The sequence below is a fragment of the Myotis myotis genome, unplaced genomic scaffold (genome assembly GCF_014108235.1).
Source record: "Myotis myotis isolate mMyoMyo1 unplaced genomic scaffold, mMyoMyo1.p scaffold_m19_p_21, whole genome shotgun sequence".
Classification (NCBI taxonomy): Eukaryota; Metazoa; Chordata; class Mammalia; order Chiroptera; family Vespertilionidae; genus Myotis; species Myotis myotis.
The window spans coordinates 1319763-1343757 of record NW_023416326.1 but is presented as its reverse complement, the minus strand read 5'-3'; the positions used below and the strand labels follow the sequence as shown (position 1 = coordinate 1343757).

General features: G+C 57.4%; 1 protein-coding gene across 10 annotated transcripts in view; it reads left to right on the top strand.

Moving 5' to 3' along the window:
- Nucleotides 1-4360: 4360 nt before the first annotated feature.
- The window catches only part of NEK7 (NIMA related kinase 7), a 40873-nt gene continuing 21238 nt past the window's right edge, over nucleotides 4361-23995 (top strand). For 3 of the 10 annotated variants that reach the window (XM_036354525.1, XM_036354526.1, XM_036354527.1), the window contains exons 1-2: nucleotides 19765-19849; nucleotides 23709-23849. In XM_036354525.1, coding sequence (XP_036210418.1) covers nucleotides 19793-19849; nucleotides 23709-23849 — 198 coding nt within the window. In that variant the 5' untranslated portion in view covers nucleotides 19765-19792. Of the gene's footprint in view, nucleotides 4667-5564; nucleotides 5648-6554; nucleotides 7358-19764; nucleotides 19850-23708; nucleotides 23850-23995 lie in introns of those variants that run through there. The other 7 variants (XM_036354529.1, XM_036354530.1, XM_036354531.1 and 4 more) reach the window with 7 other exon arrangements.

Sequence of the window (23995 nt, the reverse complement as noted above, 5' to 3'; positions counted from 1 at the left end):
CAATCGTGATATGAACCTACACGGCTGGCTGGACTCTCTTTCCTATGGCGCAACCGGTATAAAATATCGCATTCCCCTACATTTAAAAAACATACAGAGAATGCATTCAAAACTCCTGTTTCCTAGCTACTAGAAAAATAGCCGGCAACAGCCATCATTGGGCTGCTACTATTTTTTAAAATATATATCTATTTTATTATTTTTATTTTAAAATATATTTCATTGATTTTTTTTACAAAGAGGAAGGGAGAGGGATAGAGAGTTAGAAACATCGATGAGAGAGAAACATCGGTCAGCTGCCTCCTGCACACACCCTACTGGGGATGTGCCCGCAACCAAGGGACATGCCCTTGACCGGAATGGAACCTGGGACCCTTCAGTCTGCAGGCTGATGCTCTGTATACTGAGCCAAACTAGTTAGGGCTCTATTTTAAATAATTTAAAAAATATATTCTTATTGATTTCAGAGAAAAAGGGAGAGGGAGAGAGAGAGAGAAGCATCCATGATGAGAGAGAATCATGGATCGGCTGCCTCCTGCACGCCCCCTACCAGGGATCAAGCCCACAACCCGGGCATGGGCCCTGACCGGGAATCGAACCGTGACCTCCTGGTTCATAGGTTGACGCTCAACCCCTGAGCCACACTGGCCTGGAGAATTGCTACTATTTTTATCCGTAACTAAACAATGCTCTAAGGACCAGAGCCAGCTCATCGGGACACGGCTCAGTCGTCTTTCTGGGATTTGGGTTCTAGCAGTCGGACGTGAGGACCCAGTCCCGGCTGATTTGTTTTCCACGGAAGCTTATCTGCGGGTGACCCGTTCACAGTGACCTCTGGCTTCCTAATGTCTTTCACGGGTGTTTTCAAAGCGAGAGAGAAAAAGATTTATTTTCTGACGCCGCACCGTGACCGCAGCCAGGGCCGGATAGCAGTGACCTCCCCCGGGTCGCTGGCCGTCTGCACTGGGCTTCCTCCTCTTGGCTGGGGTGAGTCCAGACATTTCGACAGCTTGACTAAGCCTCCTTGCCGCTCCCTGCCAAACCCCGTGGCTGCCAGCATCGCGCCGGGAGCTTCTAAAGGGCCCGCGGGGCCGGCACCGTGACTGCGCCCGTTCTTGCCCTCCGTGGTGGCGAGGCTCCTTTCAAAGGGGAATTATTTCGAATATTACCTCACCGTCCTTCATCGGGAAAAAATGTTCCCGGCAAGCCTCTCTCCTTACAGGGGAGCGGCATTTATCCTGAACCAGGGCTGGGAGAGCCGATGGATTTAAAGAAAATGGTTTGGAAAATCAACACTAACCTCCAATTTTTTTTAAAAAAAATTATTTTATTTTTTAAGATATATTTGTATTGATTTCAGAGAGGAAGAGAGAGAGAGATAGAAACAGCAACGATGAGAGAGACTCATGGATCGGCTGCCTCCTGCACACCCCACCCTGGGGATGGAGCCCCCAACCCGGGCATGTGCCCTGACCAGGAATCGAACCCCGACCTCCTGGTTCATAGGTTGATGCTCAACCACTGAGCCACGCAGGCCGGGCTGCAGGCTTATTATTCTTCGCACGATTGCCTTTTTGACTACAGTGTGAACCCCAGGGGAGCGGGGACTTTGTATCTTCATTAACAGTGGTACCTTCGTTCTTTAGAACCGTGTCTAGCACATCGATGGACGCTTCTTTTTAAAAAATTAATTATTTTTTTTATTGTCTAAAGTTTTACGTATGTCTCCTTTCCCCCCAATTAATCGCCCCCGCCCCCCCCCGCAGCCATTCCCACCCCGGGCAAGCCCCCACCGCCCCAGTGTCTGTGTCCATTGGTTATGCTAATGTGCATGCACACAAGTCCTTTGGTTGCTCTCTAATCCTCCCCTCCCGCCTCCCCTGCCATTTGTGTCTAGATCTATTTTTGTTCATCAAATTATGCTGATCATTATTATACCCCACATAGGAGTGAGATCATGTGATACTTATCTTTCCCGACCGGCTCATTTCGCTAGCACAATGCTCTCCAGTTCCTCCGCGGACACTTCTTGGGCCGCTGGAAGCCACATCTCCTCTGGAGATCTTGAATTCTTCCTCTTTCTGAAAATAAACTTCCTAAACCTTCGCTCCGCAGCCTTCGCATTTGAAATAAGTGTGAGCTGTGATCTACTCACTCCTGCCTGGAATCCCCTGGGCAGGGAAGCCACACCAGTGCAAAGACCCCCGGGGGTGATAACTGTGGAATGAGGACCTCTTGCAATGCCAGGCTGGGCTCAGGCGCCTAGCTAGCCCTTTGCTTTGTCTCCTTGCATTCTCTCCGCAGACTAGAGATAGGCGTCTCTGACTACCCTGCTCCCCTTTTACAAAGGGGCGCCTCCTCCCCAGAGGTGCACCACCTGGCCGCCAGGTCACACGCAGTATTCAGGATCGCTGGGCTGAGATGAGAAATCCATGTGTGGTGGGCTCCACATCGCCTCCTAGCGGTCACCTCCGCTGATGCGCGTCCAGGTGGTGAAGCCGGAAGGGGCTGCGTTGGCCGCCTTCCCAAGGCGCTTCTGGGGTACATGTGTATGTGTGTGATTATAATATAGCATAACCTTCTATGTGTGTGCGCGCGTGTGTAATTATAATATATACATAACCTCCTGTGTGTGTGTGCATGGGTGTGTGTGTAATTATATAATATATGCATAACCTCCTATATGCGTGTGTGCATGTGTGTGCGTAATTATATAATATATGCATAACCTCCTATATGCGTGTGTGCATGTGTGTGCGTAATTATATAATATATGCATGACCTCCTATATGTGTGTGTAATTATATTATAATATATGCATAACCTCCTATGTGTGTGTGCATGTGTGTGTGTGTAATTATAATATATGCATAACCTCCTATGTGTGTGTGCATGTGTGTGTGTAATTATAATATATGCATAACCTCCTATGTGTGTGTGCGCATGTGTAATTATAATATATGCATAACCTCGTGTGTGCATGTGTGTGTGTGATTATAATATATGCATAACCTCCTATGTGTGTGCATGCGTGTAATTATAATATATGCATAATCTCCTGTGCGTGTGCATGTGTGTGTGTGTAATTATAACCTCCTGTGTGTGTGTGTAATTATAACCTCCTGTGTGTGTGTAATTATAATATATGCATTACCTCCTGTGTGTGTGTGTAATTATATTATAATATATGCATAACCTCCTGTGTGTGTGTGCATGTGTGTGTGTGTAATTATAACCTCCTGTGTGTGTAATTATAATATATGCATTACCTCCTGTGTGTGTGTGTGTAATTATAATATATGCATTACCTCCTATGTGTGTGTGTGTGTGTGTAATTATAACCTCCTGTGTGTGTGTGTAATTGTAATATATGCATTACCTCCTATGTGTGTGTGTGTGTGTAATATTATAATATATGCATTACCTCCTATGTGTGTGTGTGTAATTATAACCTCCTGTGTGTGTGTGTAATTGTAATATATGCATTACCTCCTGTGTGTGTGTGTGTGTAATTATAATATATGCATAACCTCCTGTGCGTGTGCATGTGTGTGTAATTATAACCTCCTGTGTGTGTGTGTAATTGTAATATATGCATTACCTCCTGTGTGTGTGTGTAATTATAATATATGCATAACCTCCTGTGCGTGTGCATGTGTGTGTAATTATAACCTCCTGTGTGTGTGTGTAATTGTAATATATGCATTACCTCCTATGTGTGTGTGTGTGTAATTATATTATAATATATGCATAACCTCCTGTGTGTGTGTGCATGTGTGTGTGTAATTATATTATAATATATGCATAACCTCCTCCTTCATTGAGCTCGCCGGTGCAAACCAGGTTGTCCACTTTTCGGACACGTCCCAAGAGCCCCTGGCGTCCAGGCTGGGACTCACTCTCCCGCAGGTTCCCTCCGCGCACAGGTGGTTGAAACTGCCCTCGTGAGAGAGGCTGGCATCCCCACGCTGTGACCCCGAAGGGGACGTCACCCACTCGGCTCACCCCTTGCTAGTGGGGCGCGTTCACATCTAAGTGAACAACAAAAAGCAACAAATTGTGTGGCTGGAAGTTGCCCCGAAGGGGGGGGATGGGGCGAGGGGGGCAGAACGGCGCGCCCCGCATAGCCAGGCCGGGCAGCGGCAGCGATGTGCCGGGAGGGGGGGTCCCCCAGGGCGGCCTCGGCCCGGGAGTGAGGCTGCGGGGGTCCCTCCGCCGCGCAAGGCGCCGCGAGTGGCGCGCGGGGACCACCCGGGAGTTTGCCCGCTGGATGCTCGGCGTGGGACTCAGGGGAGGGAGTGGGCGTGGCCAACGGCGGGGGCGTGGCCAGAGGCACGGGGCGTGGCCTAGTCGCCCCGCCCTCTCCTCGGGGATGCCGGGATGTTTACACTCCTGACAGCGGCGTCCGCGGGAGGAGGAGCGGGAGCCGCGGGAGGATGGGCCGCCGCTAGGCTCGCTCTCGGGACGCGCGGGGCCGTGCGAGGCGGGGTGGCCGCGCCTGCAGCGTCCGCGGGGGCGGCGCGGCGCGAGGTGGCGTTCGGCTCCGGGCACCGCAGCCACAGCCCCCGGCCCAGCGGGCCTTCCCGCGGCGCCTCCTGGCCGGGCCGCCCGCGCGCCCGCCCCGGGCCCCTCGCGGGCAGGAGGACGGGCGCCTCCCAACTTCCTGGTGAGTCGCTGCGGGGTCGCGGGCGCGGGGCCGGGCTGGAACGGCGAGTCGGGGCAGTTCGGGCGGCCTCCGGGCCCCGCGGCCGGCCGGGAGGTGGGGCGGGGCGCGCCGCGCTGAAGGCGGAGGTGGGGTCTTGCTCGTGGGCAGTGGAGTGGCCGGGGCTCCGCGCCCAGCACCGGCTCCGGCGGCCGAGGCCGCGGTAACTAAGAAACTGCGCGGCCACGGCGGCGGCGGCGGCGGCGGCAACAGGTCTTCGGTTTCAGGACCCAAGGAACTTGGGCGAAGTCCCGCCTCCTGCCGCCCGGCGCGTGCTGATTGGCCGCACCGGGTATTTATCCGTCGCTGATTGGTGGGGCCCAGCTGTCAGGATTCGGCCGCCACCAGACTTGGCGGAGCGAAGTTCGGTGGCGAAGGGGGTGGGGGAAGGGGGTCTCCGGTGGCTGGGGAGGCGCGGGGAGGACCGCCGGCCGGTTGGACGGTGAGCTTTCGCGGGACGCCATTAGGGCGAAGAACGGCAGGGAGGGATGGAGGGATGGCAAGGCCCTAGCGCGCACTGGGGGGTGGGGGTGGGGGAGACGATGGCAGCGGAAAAGAAAGACATCGAACTTCGAGGCCAAAGCCAGAGAGACGAAGGGGAGCCCGAAGGAAAGAGGAGGGAGGTGGGGGGACCACGTTTCCCGGGACAGGGTCGGGCAGCGAGCGCGACTCAGAGGATGCTACCGGCGGTGGCCCCTGTGCGCCATAGGCCTCGGCCAGGGGGTACCCCAACCGATGGAGCGGCCATCGCGCGGCTGTAGCCCTGGACAGGGGTCAGTAGGAAGGACTGACTTATTCTGCAGCAGGACATGCCCCCGTCCAACGCGTCGCACGAATGAAATGCTTTTCTTGCTCCTTGGAGACTAGGGATCCCAAGAATGCGATGGGAGACGTCAGACGCCCGCGTTCCGGGAGCACCGAGCACCCGTCGTGATGACAGCCCCGGTGGGTTCTCGTCCCCCCTCCGAGGAGTTTTGCGTTTCAGGGAGCGTGCGCCCTCCCTGCAGGCGACAGCGGGGTTGCGCCGGGCGGCCTTTTGCAGAACCGCAGACAGAAAGTGTGTCGACGCGTCGGTGCGGGGGCTTGATCGACCGCGCGCCGGTCGGAGGGGAGGGCGAGCGGGCGCCATAGGACTTGCACCCAGAAAAAGTGTGTGTGGCACGTTTGGGGCGACCCGACTGGCACCGACCCCGGTGCGTCCCCAGCGAGAGGGGCAAGTGGGCCCTGCGATGCGCTGTGGCAACTCTCGCCGGATGGGCGCTCGGGATTCTGGGCCGGAACAGCTGGCGGAGGCCAGTGCACGGGGGACGGTGAACGTAGCCCGTAGCCGTTTCGTTTCCCGGGGAAGGAGTCCGCTCCGCAGCTGGTTCGCTGTGAAAACCGCAGCATCCTCTGCTGGTCCCGGCCTGGGAGCGGGCTGGGCCGGGGAGGGGTGGCGGGGGGGGGGGGGGGGGGGCTGGAAACTTCGCTTCCGGGAGGAGTCAAAGGGCAGAAAGCAGGTGGGGACGGTGGGAGACGAGCTGTGGAAATAAAAGGGCGAAGGACCCCCTTGTGAGGGCTGTTGGCCAGAGACTCCGGCCCGGGGAGCCCGGGCGCCCCGGGAGGTGCGGGCCTGAGATGCCGCCCCGCAGCGCGACGCCCCGCCCCCGGGGCACTGACGGCCCCCGCAGCCAATGAGCGGCGAGGACAGCGTGGTTCCCGCTCGGGGCGGGACTTCCGGTCCCGGCGGGGCGGGAGGGGCGGGACCTCCAGTGGAGGGAAGTGCTGGGCGCCGGGATGCGGGGCGCACGTGTAGGTGACGGCGGGGAGGCTCCGCTGTCCTCTCCCCCCTCATACGTGTCCGGCTCCCCAGCTCCCGCTGCGACGGAAACCGGAGGGTCGGCGGGAGACCGAGCCGATCGGCAACCTGAACTTGGCCGCGGCGACTGGTCGGGGTTTGCCCTGACGTTACCCCAAATGTCGGAACCCACGTCCTTAGGCGATTCCTACAGCAGCGACCCCCTCTCTCACGTTCAGAGGGGATTTCCAGCCGGAGCAGGAAAGGGGGGCAGATTGCTTTGTTTATTTAAAACGGAGTCTTTTATAAAAGACCCTCCCTGCCCCCCATTCAACCAACCAACCAACAAAAAAGACCACTGTGCGGGGGTGTGTGTCCCTCTGTCCGTCTGTCCGTCCTGCACTCGGGGCCCACGCCACCATCCTCTCCATCTGACCGCCGCCCGGCTTACCATCTCCTTCCAGAAGCTGCATGAGCCCATGTTTGTCTCCTGATTGAGTCTCTCTATTTGTCGGGACCCTGGTTTTCTGCGCTCGGAGAGGTCTGCTTCGGGGAGCAGAGGAGCGCCTCTCTGTAAAGTGCGCGGTCCCCGCGGGGTGCCCGGTTCTCTCTCCTGAGGACCCTGGGCCCTGGGGACCCCCGCTGCCCCTGCTTCCGCTTTGCTCTGTGATTCCCATATTCGTGATGCCCTGGGTTCCCGGTCCGAGTTGGTGTGTTTATGGCTTTGAGAGGCCGTTACCCTTAGCTGCTGGGGTAGGAAAGGACCACGGAGGCTTGGGGGTGATATGATGGACAGCAGGAAACTGGAGTTGCAAAAGATCCTGAAATCCTGATTGCGAAATGGCAAAATTAAAATTTCCTTTTTAGTCTGCTCGTAATTATTATTTTTTAATTGTTAAAATATTTTCCTCATTCTCCTATTGATAACAAGGCCCCTAGCCTCTATTATATTGTGGTTAGGAAAATGGAATAGATATGCTTATATTAAGCTTCTACCACGGAAGGCATTGCGAAGCTTCCATTGCCTTTCCTGTCTGCCTGCCCGACCTGCAGTCAAATAATGCGGGATGTTTGCATGTCACACAGACACCGGGGGCATGTCCTTATTCCGAACAGTGTATTTCTAGGCATGGTTTGTTATTCAACAAGTAGAGGTAAAGGGAAAGATACTCATTATACACGAAGAGTGCTTACCGACGGGTTAATTTTGTGGGAAAGAACTCATGTTTTTTTTTTTTTTTAATATATTTTTTATTGATTTTTTACAGAGAGGAAGGGAGAGAGATAGAGAGTTAGAAACATCGATGAGAGAGAAACATCGATCAGCTGCCTCCTGCACATCTCCTACTGGGGATGTGCCCGCAACCCAGGTACATGCCCTTGACCGGAATCGAACCTGGGACCCTTCAGTCCGCAAGCCGATGCTCTATCCACTGAGCCAAACCGGTTTCGGCGGAAAGAATTCATGTTTTATTCTCAGTTTCTAATAGCAACGTACAAGTTCGCTTCTTTTGTGTTCTTTCTAGTCTTTGGTGTTAAAATAGTATGGTGGCCAGTGTTTCCATTCAGAGTAGTAGGTGGGCAGGTGGAATATTCAGCGAGAACTGGCATTTCTGTTTACTTAACGTTTCCGTGTAGACCTAAAACAAAGTTTTAATGAAGTTTGTACATTCAGTGAGTATTTTGATTGTTGATGGCATGTTGCTTTAGCTTCACTTTGTCGTTCGATGGCCTAGAGAGTCTGAACCACCTCTGATGATAAGGAGTGTGTCTTATTAGCAGTCCTCCCACTGCTCTGAGTCATTCTCTTTGGAGTAGGGAGTTGTGATGTGCTGTTTGATGGTTGGCAGGGAGTCTGAGCCTGCAGAGTTGCCCCAAACCAGGCCACCAAGGGAGTGCTGTGCGTTCTGTGATCCGGGAGCCACCAGCCGGGATCGGGCAGCCAGGCCCTGGACACAGCCCTGGCAGGGAAGGGGCAGCTATTTTGGGGGCCCCAGACCCGACCCTTGACTGCTGTGGCCCAGGAAGTGGATGCTGGGGCCCTGGCTCTGAACACCCAGAATGCTGTCAGATCCGGGTTTGACAGGTATGCGGTTGGGAAGCACGCACTCAGTGGTTTTCATGTGCAGGTCCGGGAGTGACTGGTCTGCGATAGGCCACACGGGGATGCCACCGGCCTTTTAAAGGAAGATCTCTCATTGACAACGATGGATTGATGGATAGAGTCTGTTCCTGCTGCCGCCACGATGTCTGGCCGGGAGAGCGCACGCAGCTTCGTGGTGGTTCAGGCCTGAGAGTCCGCCTCTGCTGGCTGTTGTAGCCAGCGCCTCAGCTCAGATGCCGCTGGGCACTTGCTCTTTAAATCATTACTGTAACTCAGTCAGAATCAAGTCGATACAGAAGTACAGCTATTTTATAAGTAACACTGAGTAATAACAGAAGAGAAAATCCCGCTTCGCGGTGGAAGAAACAGCGCATCTGAGTGTGTGTTTCTGTTCCATCCCAGCCAGGGGTGCCCACCGCAGTGGGTGCTGCTCTCACCTTTTGGCGTCTCTGCAGTGTCTCAGCTGGGCGTGAAGGCTGCCGCTTCCCGTGCCCCGGGGGGTGCAGTCCCACCCCAGGGCTGCCTGCAGCTCTGGCTCCGGCCGGCGGCACCCGCTTTCCATCCTGCCTACCTGGCCGCGTGGACGGCGTTCAGGAATGTCAGGATGAGTAACCGGTTCCTTTTTCCATGACCGGCTTCTTTCCACTGATAACAGGCGGCGGCCCTCGGCCCCTCCATCCACCCTCCTGTCAGGAGCCCAGACAGGCCTTCGCCTGCCAGCCGGGCGCCCTGTGCCAAGAAGCTGCCCGGCTGCTTCCGATGCCAGCGTTCATTTGCTCACCTTTCTCAGTGATTGGGAGATTTGCTGGTGACCATTCCTAGGCCCACCTTAACATGGAATGTATTAGGATGAGGCACTTGGAAAAGAAGGTCTCCAAGTCCTGGGTCAAGTCCAGGCTCATCTCTATGTCTTTTCCCAGCCAAGCCCAGGTCTGAGTCTCGGGGAGCTGAGCTCATCCCCGGACTGGGTCTGAGGGCGTGTCTGGCCTGGGAGGGGCGTGGCCGGTGGGAAGAGTGGCAGCTGGGCAGCAGATGGGCAGGGTGTTGAGTGGGGACGCTGGGACCCCTGCCTCCACGTGGGGTCCCTGATGCAGCTGTTTTGTTCGTGCGTGGGGTGGTCATCGCCCCACGGAGATGCGGAGGCCCATTTTCTCCCTGTGAGCGCTGACGGCACAGGGTCGGGTTCAAGCGAGTTTCGAGTCGAGGTCGGCTTCTGTGAACTTGGGAGGCAGGAGGGCCTGGACGCAGGACGTGGAGCCTTTGGTCGCGGGAGGCTTCCCGCAGCCGTGAGATGGATGCGGCTGTGATCCCGCTCACTGCGTTCCTCTTTGCCCACCTGGTCCTGTGATCCCCCACATCACAGGTTGAAGAAGAAATCTGGGGGTTGGTAATAGTTGAAAGTAAGGAAACAGTCTGCACGAAAATCTCACTTTGTGCTTCTAGCCATAGTTTGGTTTTCGTGAATTGTAGGATGTGGGAGGCACCAGGCTGTGCCATGCTGCCTGGCTGGCCTGGAACCTGACCCTGACCCACCTTTCCAGGCCATTCCCTTGTACTCCCCTCTGCTTACTCACCGCTGACCACTTTCCATTGCTTGATTAGTGCGCTTCCCTTTCTGGCTTCCCTGGCTCATCTGCATGTGTTTTAATGCCTGCTTTCTGCGCCTCAGCTCTTGCCTCTCGAGGGAACCCGTCTTCATCCTTGAAGGCTCAGTGGCACGGGGGGGGGGGGTGGTGGTGGTGCACGGACGGCTCTCTGGCTCTGCAGGCCTCCAGCTCCATCGTCTCAGCTTCCTTCCTGGAGCATTAGCCTCTGGAAGGTGTGACTCACGCCCTGAGCCTCGCTGTGTTTCCTCACGGCCATTCTTGTCAGAACTGGCAACCAGGGGTGGCCGTGCCTGCAGCCCAGTGACGGCATGGGCAGAGGGCCTGGCGTTGGAGGAAGTGCGCGTGGTCACCGAGGCCGGAGGAGGGGTGACCAGGGTCAGTGCCGGCGGTGAGGAGCAGGGCTAGAAAGAATGTGCCACTCCTGAAGGGCTGTCGGCAGGAGCGGGTCTCAGTCAGATTTCCATGTTAGGTAGATGGTTCCGGCGAGAGCATGGGGGAGGAATTCAGTGACCAAAGGCAGGAGGAGCAGGATAAGCAGAGAGAGGATTGGGTGGTGGACTAACAATGGGGACTTTTGTGGAGGTGAGGGGTGGCCTGGGAACCCCCTGGGTGACAGGTGGCAATGCCACATCCCGGGAAAGGGTGCAGAGGGGCTCTGAGGTGTTCAAGATGCCGGACCTCGCGAAGCGGGTGGTGGGTGGTCCTGGAGCCCCCGGCTCATAAAGCCTCAGTGTCAGGAGGCAGGTGTGCAGGAGGCAGGCGGGCAAGAGGCAGGTGTGCAGGAGGCAGGTGTGCACGGGAGGCAGGTGTACACGGGAGGCAGACGTGCGTGGGAGGCAGGTATGCAGGAGGCAGGTGTGCGCGGGAGGCAGGCGTGCAGGAGGCAGGTGTGCACGGGAGGCAGGTGTGCGTGGGAGGCAGGCGTGCAGGAGGCAGGTGTGCGCAGGAGGCAGGTGTGCAGGAGGCAGGTGTGCGCAGGAGGCAGGTGTGCACGGGAGGCAGACGTGCGTGGGAGGCAGGTGTGCAGGAGCAGGTGTGCGCAGGAGGCAGGTGTGCGTGGGAGGCAGGCGTGCAGGAGGCAGGCGTGCAGGAGGCAGGTGTGCGCGGGAGGCAGGTGTGTGTGGGAGGCAGGTGTGTGTGGGTGGCAGGTGTGTGTGGGAGGCAGGTGTGTGTGGGTGGCAGGTGTGTGTGGGAGGCAGGTGTGTGTGGGAGGCAGGTGTGCAGGAGGCTGGTGTGCAGGAGGCAGGTGTGCGCAGGAGGCAGGTGTGCACGGGAGGCAGACGTGCGTGGGAGGCAGGTGTGCAGGAGCAGGTGTGCGCAGGAGGCAGGTGTGCGTGGGAGGCAGGCGTGCAGGAGGCAGGTGTGCGCGGGAGGCAGGTGTGCGCGGGAGGCAGGTGTGTGTGGGAGGCAGGTGTGTGTGGGTGGCAGGTGTGTGTGGGAGGCAGGTGTGTGTGGGAGGCAGGTGTGTGTGGGAGGCAGGTGTGTGTGGGTGGCAGGTGTGTGTGGGAGGCAGGTGTGTGTGGGAGGCAGGTGTGCAGGAGGCAGGTGTGTGTGGGAGGCAGGTGTGTGTGGGAGGCAGGTGTGTGTGGGAGGCAGGTGTGCAGGAGGCTGGTGTGCAGGAGGCAGGTGTGTGTGGGTGGCAGGTGTGTGTGGGAGGCAGGTGTGCAGGAGGCAGGTGTGCGCGGGAGGCAGGTGTGTGTGGGAGGCAGGTGTGCAGGAGGCAGGTGTGTGTGGGTGGCAGGTGTGTGTGGGAGGCAGGTGTGCAGGAGGCTGGTGTGCAGGAGGCAGGCGTGCAGGAGGCAGGTGTGTGTGGGTGGCAGGTGTGTGTGGGTGGCAGGTGTGTGTGGGAGGCAGGTGTGCAGGAGGCAGGCGTGCAGGAGGCAGGTGCGCAGGAGGCAGGTGTGCCAGCTGCAGACACATGAGCATTGATTTACATAACTAAGGGACTGGCCGTATAACAGAACTCGAGCAAGAGAATCAGCAGAATTGCTCATTGATCGTAGGGCAAAAGGTGTATTTTGTGTGGAAATGAAAGCAGGTAAAACGTTTCCTCTAAAACCTGCTCTTTCTAGTGGGGTTCCCGTTGCTGGCTGGTTTATTTCAAGCAGGTACTGGATTAAGCAGTGACAGCTGCGTGCACAGTTCTTAACCAGCAGCTGACAAAAGCCAGTCGCCGGAGCTGGTGCGTCACCAGGGCACTGAAGGCTCTCTCCAGGGTCGCGGCATCCGGGAGCAGCGGCACAGCGGCCTCCCCCTGCACGCACAGCCAAAGCCCTGCTCTCGTGTGATGGACATGGAGTGGAGTTTCCGGTTGTTAAGGGTTAGGGAGCTCGTGCCCCCCGGGCGCCCTTTAAAAAGCCCCTTGAAGATGTGCTGCAGCGAAAAGCTGGGCTGGGGAAGGGACGTGTTTGTGCAGAAGCAGCGGGACCGGCATTGAGACGGGCTCAGCGGAGAAGCGGGCCGCACAGGGGCCGACGCGCCTGGAAACAGCCAGAGGCCGGAATAACTCGGCAGGATCAGCCGTGGGATCACCCTGGCATCCAGCTGCCGGCTCTGTTCCTTCAACCTATACCGGGACGGGGTCAGCTATTCCTGAACAAAACGGGGTTCCGGGCCCCCCAGGCCGGAGGGCTGTCCGGGGAAGAGGCTCCTGGTGGCCAAAGGGCTCCTGCAGGAAGTCGGATTTGGGACGGGGCTGCTCTGACCTCACAGGATGTGGGCAGCTCTGAGCCGCGCACACGTCCTGTGGTCGCGAGACGCCCAGGCCCACGAAACCAAAGCCGGGCCGGCGGCTCCACGGGCTGGGGTCCGCGGGTGCACACGCCGGCTTCTGCCTTTCCTAGAATCATCCCATCCCATTCCAGGAACCGCCCATTTCCTGGAAGAGGCGCAGTCACACGGCTTGGCATGTGTGTGCCTGTGTGTGAACACATACAAACAGGCTGATCTGCAGACTTCCGAAAACCCGAGCTCCAGGCTGGTCTCCCGTGCAGTCCTGGGGGAGTGACATGCGTGCCTCTGAGTTGTCTCATCCGTCACCTGGAAATGACTCCCACTCGCCCACGGGCGTCCTGAGAAGATTCTGGAGAGACTTGAAGTGTGTGAAGCCCGTCGTTGGCGTTTCGCTGAAGAGTTCATAGAAACATGGGATTTGGAAACCCTGGAAGTCAAGGCCACGGGGGCACCTGCAGACCCCCCCCCCCCCTTTCTTTTGGGCTGTAGTTTAACGTTAAGCCTGCAGTTCTAACTGATACTGACAAGCCTGGGGACGCTGCTCACATTTCGCTCATGAAAGTGATTGGTCAGGTTCCCCCGAAGCTCCCGGTGGGACATGGTTGGCCCTTTGCTGGGGGACGGCAGGCTCCCTCGCTTCCCAGGGGGGAGCAGACGGCACCCAGCTGGAGTGATGGCGTCAGGGCCAGAGTTCATTGTTCGCATTGTTACTTAGCGCTCTGCCCCCTTTGGCCTACGCCCCCCCGCCCCCCGATAATTATGACCTGAAACAACTTCTGATAATTATGATCCTTTAGTGTGGCTTTGCTCACTGAACTGAAGAGTCACAGTGAGAGCCCAGATGGAGTCGTTGCCGTAAGAGGACAGCACTTTTTTCTTAGAGCGATTCTTCAGGTTTCTTACATACATGACGTTCGTGGAGCCATTTACTAAAAATAAAAGTGTGAATAAGTAACGGCTGTCACTCCCACGGTTTCCGTGTGGGCGTGTGGAGGGGAAGGTGTGTGTGAGGCCTCCGTGCCACCGCCACCGGCGGACTGCGTTTCTCGTGGGAGAGAAGCGTGTTCTGCGTGGGCCAGGCTGCAGGGGCAGGCACGTGACGGCACGGAGAGTCACCTTGTTGCCTAGTTTTCCCATGAACTGTAAACATGGTAGTTCCGTGCTACGTGGATGCGATAAATCATGATGAATTGGAATCTTGGGTATCGCAGCCTCTTTAACCAGCTCAGAGCACCACCCACCCAGAAGCCTCAGCTTTGCTTCTGGGTGAGGCCAGCGGTGGACGCAGTGTCGTTCTGAGCAGACCAGGCCTTGTGTCCCTGCAGTGCGGGTCCCACAGCAACCGATCCTGGCCGGCTTGCAGGGCGCGCTCCCCCGGGCCGTCCAGGGGGTCCGGCAGGGCTGGGTCCTGCGTGATCGCTGGGCTCGCGCTGGGTGGTCACTATGGCAACTGCGCTGGAGCACCCGCCTCCCAGCTGGGAGCTGCTCCCGGAGCCAGCATGCCAGCAAACCCTGAGTTTATGCAGCGTGACTTCCCTGTTCACTTATTTCAGAGGAAGTGGGCGCTGAGTGGACTTTGGAGACTGGAAGGGACATTGGAGACCAGGCAGTCGGTACCTCGTTTGCTGTTTGGGGAGCCTGGGGCTCAGAGCATTGTCGGTTGTTATAAGGAGAATTCTGGGTAAAAGCGGGTGAAGACTTGGATCCCCTGCTCACGTTCCACTGCTTCCCCCTAAATTATTTGTCCATGAGACTCTCCTCTGAAACGTAACCTGCTGGGGCTGGATCCGGTCTCAGCCTTCCCAACAGAAGAAGTGGCTTCTGGAAAATTCCACGTGGAGGGTGGACTAACCCACAGGGTGAATTTACAGTCCATTTGAACACTTAGCGGCTTAAAGCCGGTCAGCCAGCCCCTTCAACATGGCGCACGAGGGTCAGTGCTTGAACTGGAGGAGAGACCTCGTCAAACTCGTTAAATGATGAAAAGCAGTGGGTAGGACACTGGGTTTTGTTCTAATACAAAAGAACGGTAAAAAATATAATTTTAAAATGCCTTTATATGTTTGACACTCGCAAACTAAGTGTGGGCAGGTGCTCTTCAGGGTTGCCTCTATGTGATGGGAATAAGAGTGAAGCAATGAAAAGATGGGCAGTAGGGAAAGTCTAGCGGCGCGTCAGTCAGCTCTGAGCACTGGCTGGAATGAACTGTTTGACCGACACTAACTCCCAGGGGAGTTGGAGCCGCGTGGGCTGATGGTCAGCTTTCGGCAGGAGGGGTTCTCGGGCATGCACCGCGATGGGCTCACCATCCTGGGTTTTTCCCTGGTTAAAGTTTCATCATATATTAAATACGTAGGTCTCTTCAGCCCCTGCTCCTCAGTGGACAAGGGTGTGTGTGTGTGTGTGTGTGTGTGTGTGTGTGGAGAGAGAGAGAGAGAGAGAGAGAGAGAGAGAGAGAGAGAGAGAGAGAGAGATTGGTTTGAGAGTATGCCTGCTCTCTCATTACTGCCCAAGGTTATGGTCATGAATTAAGACTTGAGGTTAGTGTTGTGGTTGGTGTTCTTGCTGCCCGGCCGGCCTGTGACTTTAAAGCTCCAGTAAAATGAAACCCAGTTGATACTCAAGTTATTCATCGAGCCTGTGAGGCACCTGGTGGGAAGCCTTGCTGATGTGCGGGCGGCCCGGGATCTCCGCAGCCTGTGGGTCGGACTGTGTGCCTTGCAGCACAGGAAGGCCTGGTGCCCAGCGTGCGGTGCCGGCTGCTGCGGGCACAGGAGGGCACGCCCGGCGGCCGTGGCTGCAGGGCTGCCCCGGGAGCAGGGCGTCTGTGCTGGCCCAGGGGAAGCACGGGGCCAGGGGAACTAGGATTCTGAAGCGCAGAGACGGCCGGTTTGGCAAAAAGAGTGGGACATGAGGCTCTGAGTCACTCCCCGAGCTGCCCAGTGGCCTGTGTGAAAGGCAGCTCCGCCTGAGCAGCCACTGCAGAGCTGGGGCAGCCTGAAACCCAAGCCGCTTCCGGGCTGGCGTGGCCCCGAGCCTGGCCGTGGTCTGGACACTCCTCACCAGGCGATGAGCTCCCTGCTGCCAGGCCCTTCGCTGTCATCTCTTCCTCCCGGGCCTGCCCACTTCAGAGAAGGACTCAGTGCGTTTCTGTGGCGTGAACCGGGCCTGCGGTTCCAGGCCGAGGAATTTGGACTTGACCCTGAGCCAGAGCACTGAAGGTCACCTTCCAGGGCTAGTTCCCGTGGAGCACTTCCTAGTAAGGCGGGTGGGAGACGTACACTCTGCTCAGAGCCCCGGAATCGGGAGCCCTTAGTTCAGCAAAGGCTGTGATAACGGGGACCCGGGGGCACTGGAGCGCACTGCGCACCGAGCCGGCGTTTCCTGTGCGGACCGGTCACTGCAGCCACGCCAGGCCCCGTTGCCGGCGCGGTTTGGCTGGACCTGAAAAGTCAGAGGTGCTGCGGCCAGGCTGTTTCCAAACCAGAAATAACTCCGCGGCCTCAGCGCCCGAGCCCACACTCCTCCGGCTGGGGCATCCGTCATCACGCGAGGCAGGAGGCTGGCTGCTGCGGGGCGGTGCTGTCAGGGGAGGGATCGTGGCGGCTGTGCTGGCAGGGAGGATGGAGAGGGCTGCTGGGCCGTGTGGGCGCTCACTGGCGGGGGCAGGCTAGGGCCTCGCAGGCTGTGTGCACAGCCAGCAGGCGCTGGGGCTCCCTGGCCTTCCTCCCTTTCCCACTGAGGCTCTCAGCGGGGCTGCTGCGCCTGCTGAACCCCCCGGGCCAGGAGGGCTGGGGCCAGGCAGGGAGATGGGAAGAGAAGCAACCACTGCTGGGCCCTGGCTGTGTGCTCGGTTGCTATGGTCCCAGGCACGGAAAGAGTGCCCGTTAGATGCCCAGTCCGGGCACATGGCTGGTCGCAGGTTCCATCCCTGGTAAGGGGCTTGCAGGAGGCAGCCGGTCAATCGCTCTCTCTTTCTCTCCCCCCCGCCCCCCCTTATAATGGGCTTCATTTTCCAGTGAAATATGGCACCACCTCCTTTCAGCCTGCAGTGAGCCATTTCTTTTAGACCCATTCTTGTTCATTGACTAGCCAGGGGAAGGTAATGTCTACTTTCCTACAAAGTTGAAAGGTTCATACGCTTCTCAGTTTCTCGTGATTGCGATTGGGAACGCTAGCTCTTACTTCCTCCCTCCTCCCTGATGACTTGGCAGAAATACAAATCCAGTCGCAGATGCGACATGCAGGCTTTGGGGATGACCTCGTCGGAGCAGCGAGAGTGAGTGAGGAGATGAGGAGAGACCTCAGGGAGGGGTGGGGGCTCAGGACGAGCGGGCCACTTCCATCTTACTTCTGGTTGGACCGTGTGACCTGTTCCACACGCGCCCCTCCCGGAGTGGAGTCGAGTTCTTCTGCAGTCCCATTCCTAGCTTCCTGCTCACGGGAGGCGAGCACTTGCGTCTGTGTTTACAGGGGCTTTGTCTGTCGTTGCCAGGCTGGAGCCCATGGCAGTGAACTTCAGGCGGAGGGTGGGCGACAAGCAGGGACGTCCACACAGCTCAGTCCCTCCGTGTCTCCTCGTGGTCACTCGGTTTGCGAGTTGGGCAGGAACGTCCGAGGGTTTTCTTCCTCCTGCATCGTATGTAGAGGCACCTGGTGTCTCTCTAACTTGGTCTGTGGCTCGGGAGCGCTGCCAAGTTCTCTGCTTTCAGATCACCTTCTCCCTTGGGAACTGGTGAGGAGTGTGTGTGTGTGTGTGTGTGGGAGGGGGAGATGCTGTGGGAGACGGTACATAGCTTTCTCCACTCGTCTGCCCTCCACCGTGATTCTTGCCTTGAAGACTGGCAAATAGTGACTTTTTAAACCCGCCCCTCCTCCTTTATAGGGGACCTTATCTTGGAAGGAGCCGCGTCCCCCTCGTCCACTGTGTGCTAGTGCATGTCTGCGCCTCACGGGCTGTCTGAGGCGGTGGCTTACGGCGACTCTAGAACGGTCCCAGAGGTGGCGGCGCCCGTGCAGCTGGCGTGTCCCTGCAGCAGGTCCGCACTGCCCTTGACACACGCTTGCATGTCGGGGGCTCGGTTGCACTCCCAGCCCCGGCTGCTCAGCAGTCACTGTCCAGGGAGCCCTGGCTCCTTCCTGGAGGGAGAACCGGGGAGGGAGAAGGGCGCTTGGAAACCAGCTCGGGCACCCGTTAGCTTCCTGCTTTTCACTGGAAGCGCTGAGCTCCCGGGACATCCGTCATCCTTTCAAAGCCCGATGTTATCTCCCGGGGACTGACTCACAAGGACTCGGAAGCCTGTGAATGAACTGTTGATGCCCCGCCTCTGCCAGTGGCCTTTGTCCTGCTGCTGATGGAAACCTGGGTGACTCAGTGGTTGAATAGACCCGAGTGAGGTCAGAAGCCGTCCTGCCCAGGGGAGTTTGGGCCAAGAAAAACACTGGGCTCTGGATGTGAGGATTTAGACTCTGCCAAGTCCCGGTCACCCTCAATTTCCACGGCGCCCTTCTCAGCGTCGAGGTGTCGGATGCACATAGAGTTATAAGCCGGCGACTTCATTTCGGGCGAGAACAGTGTTGCTGTTTTCCTGCGGCCCAGGCTCTGCACTGTTATTCGTCAGTTGTGGCTGTTTTGATCAATGAAATGGAACTTATTAGTATTTCCTCATAGACTGCGTAGATGTTACTTATAACTGGAGGTTTTGTGACTCGCCTTGCGATGGAAGGGCACCTTCATTTAAAGAAAAGGAAACGACTTTGTAACTTTGAGCTTCAACTCTTCAGAGTTCTGAAAACTCAAGGAAAGAAAAACTTCTCCAACTGTTCGTCCGAAATCTCGCTTCAGACTGGCTTGTGCACAGTGTCAAGTTTAAGATTTCACATTGTGTCGAGATCAGTTATAGAGAAACTGGATAGCAGGATGGAATCGTCAATGTATGTGTGAAAGCAGGAAGTACTTTGAAATGAATGGAATTTATACATACCCTTGGTTAGTCAAATCGCAGTTACTCTAAGCTTAGTTAGAAGTTGAATTTAAAAGATTGTAAGCTCTATGTCTTTATTATTAATTTTTGTTGTATAAGGAGGGAGATATCTTCCTTTAGCTAAGCATTCTTTAATATTAACTATAATTTTAAAATGTTTCCTATCTAGTGACTAGTTTTATAGTTAACCCCCTCGGCCCCCCAACACACACACTCCTGTGAGGACTGGCCTTTCAGTTGAGGCCTGACCGCCACTGTAGGCCTTGTCGGACATACAGGACCTGGGTGGCCGTTGATAGAATATGACGCCGGGGGGCGTGTCGGGGACGGGCATGTCAGGCATGAGCGCGATCGCAGGATCTTCCTGAATTTTCTTCCCGTTGTGGAGAGGGGCCCATGAGGCCTGAGGGAGGAGAGATAATCTCACCTTGTCTGCCAGGGTCTGCTGAGTACGTGACCGGGGACGGTGACGCTTGGTGGTGGGTAGACAGAACTTGTGCTAAGCAACTGGCAGATGTGAGGGTGTGGCTATCGTAATGGGTTCCTTTTTGAAAACAATATATTTTATTGACCTCAGAGAGGAAGGGAGAGAGAGACAGAAACATCAATGATGAGAGAGAATCATGGATCAGCTGCCTCCTGCACGCCCCACACTGGGGATCAAGCCCATGACCTGGGCATGTGCCCTGACCGGGAATGGAACCGTGACCTCCTGGTTCACAGGTTGATGCTTGACCACTGAGCCACACCAGCCGGGCTTAATGGCTCCTTTTGCAGCGTTCGGTCGGCCTCTGATGTTGCTGATGAGCACGGTGAGTGGTGATGTCCGCACTGACATCTCGTCTTTGCCTTCGCAGAGCTCTGACGGTCCTCTTCCTTCGGACGATGGATGAGCAGTCGCAAGGCCTGCAGGGGCCGCCTGTCCCCCAGTTCCAGCCCCAGGTAAGGGCCTCACGACGAGCACCCCTCTGTCCTTAAGACGCGCACTGACAGGTCCTTGAGGAACTGAAGCGGCCCCTTGCTAACGAGGAATGGCCAGGTGTCAGCATTGTGTGCATTTTCCTAGCCGTCGAATACTTCGTTCTCAGGGACAAACATGGAGGAAGGTCGCAGCGTTGGTTTTTACAGTCTCCCTGCCTCGGCGGCTTGGCCACTGTGCGCCTTCATCTGCTCCGGCTCCTGAGACCTGGCCAGCCTTCAGAGAGCACCTCACCGCATCTGTCCGTGGGGAGCACCCCCTTCCCACTGTGACCTCTCTTCTTGGACCCTGACGGCACCTTCTCTGTGTCTCTCCTGGCGTTGCCGGTGCCTACGTGTCGTGGCCTGTGGGCGTGTTCCTGTCCCTCCTGTTGGGTGGAGAAGGGTCCTCGTTCCCCCGACCTCGCGTGGAGCAGGGGCTGCGTGGACGGGCCCGGGAGCTGGTGAGGAAGGCCTGGCCGCGCTGGCGGGGGCACAGTGGCCTTCCTCTGTGTTGGATGAAAAGCCGCTGGTCATGGTTAATGGCGCCCTGTCCTCACTGGGCTGAATCGCCAGCACTTTGTGTCTAGGAACAGGTTACTTTTCAGATATTCCGGGAGATTTCAGGGAGATAACTGCAACGGGAAGAAGCGTGGTTAGGTGACGTCGTTAGCACACGTGGCGCTGGTGTGTGCAGGTGTGCGCTGTCGCTCTCTGGTTCACAGGGGGGTTTGTAGGAAGTACGTGGCAGAGCTGTGCCAGATGCGGTCACAGGACATTCTAACTGGTGTCGCTTGGAGGTGAGTCATATCTCTTTCAAGATCATAGAATGAGTTTTATTGGCATAAAATGGAAGGGCATTTTGTTACTTTTAAATTCTGTTAACATTCAACAACATTAATGTCAAATAGAAAGCAATTTGTTAGTTTGCTAAACGGTAATATGAAAACCACCCGTAAGAGACGATGGCAGTAACAACGAAAACCTTATTAATGATGCTAAACATAATGAGCGCTGGCTGGTGTCTTCGATCATTGATAACAGTCCCTCTGGGACTTCCCGGGACAGGAGGTTCTCCCTGGGGAGCCCGCGGAGTCCACGCTGCGACTCGGTTAATTTCCCCAGAGAGCCATCATCATCATGTTACCCCGAATCACCCATTGCTTAGTGAACGTCTTCGCTTCCAATTGTGAGCAAATTAATTAATTGAGTCCTAGCGATCAGCAGTTGTTCCGAGAGGCTGCGCCTGGGAGGCAGCCGGGGTGCGGCCGAGTGGGTTTTATTTGAGAGAGAATGCACGCTGTGCAGGAGGCGGCGAGCGGACCGCCAGGTACCAGTTGATCCCACTGAGTTAGCAGACCTGGTGTCGTGTGATTCGCTCGGAGAACGCGGACACTCAGGGCCTGGTTGCTGATTGTCCTGCGCAATTTTGAATAGTTGTCTCGTGTCTGAGATTTCAGGATGCTTTTCCAATATGACCTGTTTGTATGTGGATGCAGATCTCTTGAGATTAAACATAATTTACCCCCGAAATGGAACAGAAATGCTCCCCAAATCAGTTCCAATTATGCCCTTGAGGTTAGGAGTGTAGGGGTCTCAGGTCCTCAAGAAATAAAATCACATGTAAAACAACATATCGGCCCCGTGGTCCCTGCACATTGGTTATGGTTTTGAGACTTCTTCCGAAAAGGAACCCATTTGAAAGTCGCCATGTGGGCATGGTCTCTGTGCAGTGAGTTAGGAGACGTTGGGCCGGACCAGCCCTGTCTCAGGGGCAGGCATGTCTGACCCTGGGGGCCTGGGCATGGGGCCAGGTGTCCTTTCGTTTGCCTGGGATCTTAACTCCTCAGCCCGTTCCAGCCAGGCGCCCACTTGCCATCCACGTGGCTTCATGTGGGATGCTCGCCCCTCCCCCGTGAGCATGAGAGGCTTTGGCGGAATAACCCTGGTTAGATGCCCTGCATTGGCTCCCAGCAGCCGCACTAGGTGGCATCTTCATCCCTGAGTCAGGAGCTGGTCCGCAGGGAAGCGGGGTCTCCCGCTGGAGGCAGAGCCCCGGCCGGGGATCCTTAGGCCTCCTGGTCCGTGGGCTGTTGGCATAGGGAGACGGGGAGCAGGTGGAGGCAGACCCTTCGGGGCCCAGAGGGAGGGCCCGCGGGAAGGTGGAGGTGGCAGCTAAGCACTGTGATCTTGAAGCCAGAGGACCCGGAGGAGTCGTGTACAGCACGAGGGCCCGGGGGAGGGCACAGCTGTAACGGGTGCTGAGCCTGGCGCTGGCCTGGCCACTTGCATGCACCACCCGCTTGACAGCCCCGGGAGCCTCCCCGCTCACAGAAGTGGGGAACAGCTCCGAGGGTCCTGGGCGGCAGAGCTGGTCTCCGATCCCCCCATTCCAGCGCCCGGGCCTTGTCTCGGGCGGTGGGGACTCCATGGAGCTGTTTTATTCCCAGGATAACTCCATGCTACACCACACAGTGGAGGGTTGGACATCATGCAAAGGAGAGACCATGGCTTTTCTAAAAATAACTCTTCCTCGCGTGGCCTCCCCGGCGACACCAGCTTTTGTTTGAGGACGGACAGCGCTGCCTGCAGTGGGCAAGCCCGCCCAGCGACGTGGGCGCTGGGGACGGTCGGGGTTCACGACCGGGTGCGGGGTCACCTGGAGGAGCCTCTTAACAAGCCTGTGCTATGCAGACTGCAGGGCGGTGGGACTGTGCCAGCCCCGTCTGCGCTGGAGACAGGACGGGGCGAGGAGACGGCTGTCACTCAGCCCCGCTGCCCTTGGAAGAGGGGCCGAGGGGGAGGCGCCGCAAATGGGCTGTGAAGTTGACCCGCGGCCCCTGCCCAGCAGATGACGTGTAATGAAGTGTCTAATGCTCAGGCCGCTCAGCCTGATCCTGGGTGGCAGCCCGCCCCTCAGCTGCCAAGCTCGCCCCCTCCGGCCTCGCTGCCACCCCGGCCGGCCGCCCCGGCTTAATAAGCCCAGACAGTGTGCGATCTGACATGCAAATGTAGGTCATTGCATATGTAAATGCGTGATTACAGGCCTGCATGCCAGAGCACATTAGTGAGCCGGCCCAGCGGGCGCCTGTCACGGCGCCTCGGCGGGCCACGCTCGTGCCTGTCAGTCACCCGCCGGCGGAGGTGGGATTCCCGTGTCCCCGCAGCGTGGGGCGGTGCTGCCGGTGACGCTGCACCTGCTGGCGGCCAGGTTCGCCCCGGAGGCCGCGGGCCTGTCCCCACGGAAGAGGCAGGAGCCCTAGTTCTCAGACGCTGTGGGCTCCTTAGAGACCCACGCATTCCTGAGAAAGGCACAGGCGGTCACGAAGCCCCTCCTCTGGAAGTAATACTTTCCTTTAAAGTTGAGAAACTGAACAAGCCCCCCATGGCCACGGCGGCGTCGGGGAAGCGGCGCTTTGTGAGTTTGCTCTGTTCCGCGGGCCGCTCTGTCCGAGGGACGTGGTGCGGGATTCCAGCTTCCTCGTTACGTTGTGCGTGTGCTCAGCCTCATTTCTAACACGCGTGTCTGCCCAGCTCTGTTTTCTCATCGGGACTGGAGATGGCAACTCTCTAACTGTGGATTCTCTCGGGGGGTCCGCAGGGCTGGGCCGTAGTGCGGGCTTTGCTCAGCCGTGGGAGGCGCAGAGACTGGCGTGGGAGGCAGGACACCGTGGGGCTTGTGACGCCGACATGGCCGGAGTGTCAGGGGACGACTAGGTGCCCATCTGTGCGGCTCCCTCCTGGCCCCCGCCGGGGTCCCAGCTCACACAGGCCACCTGCTGGAGTGACAGCCGCCATGGTGTGCACATCGTGTGGCTGAAACCTCGCTGGTCTCTCCTGACAGAAGGCCTTGCGGCCAGATATGGGCTACAACACGCTGGCCAACTTTCGGATAGAGAAGAAGATCGGCCGCGGGCAGTTCAGTGAGGTGTACCGGGCGGCCTGCCTGCTGGACGGCGTCCCGGTGGCTCTGAAGAAGGTGCAGGTGAGCTGGCTCCCGTCCTGTCCGGCGCCGGTGGCCCCACGGGCGTGTCCCTCACACGAAGGCCTTCCCTCCGTTACCGCGGACGGGCCGTGGGCTCGATGCCATGTCCCTCACACGAAGGCGTTCCCTCCGTCACCCGCGGATGG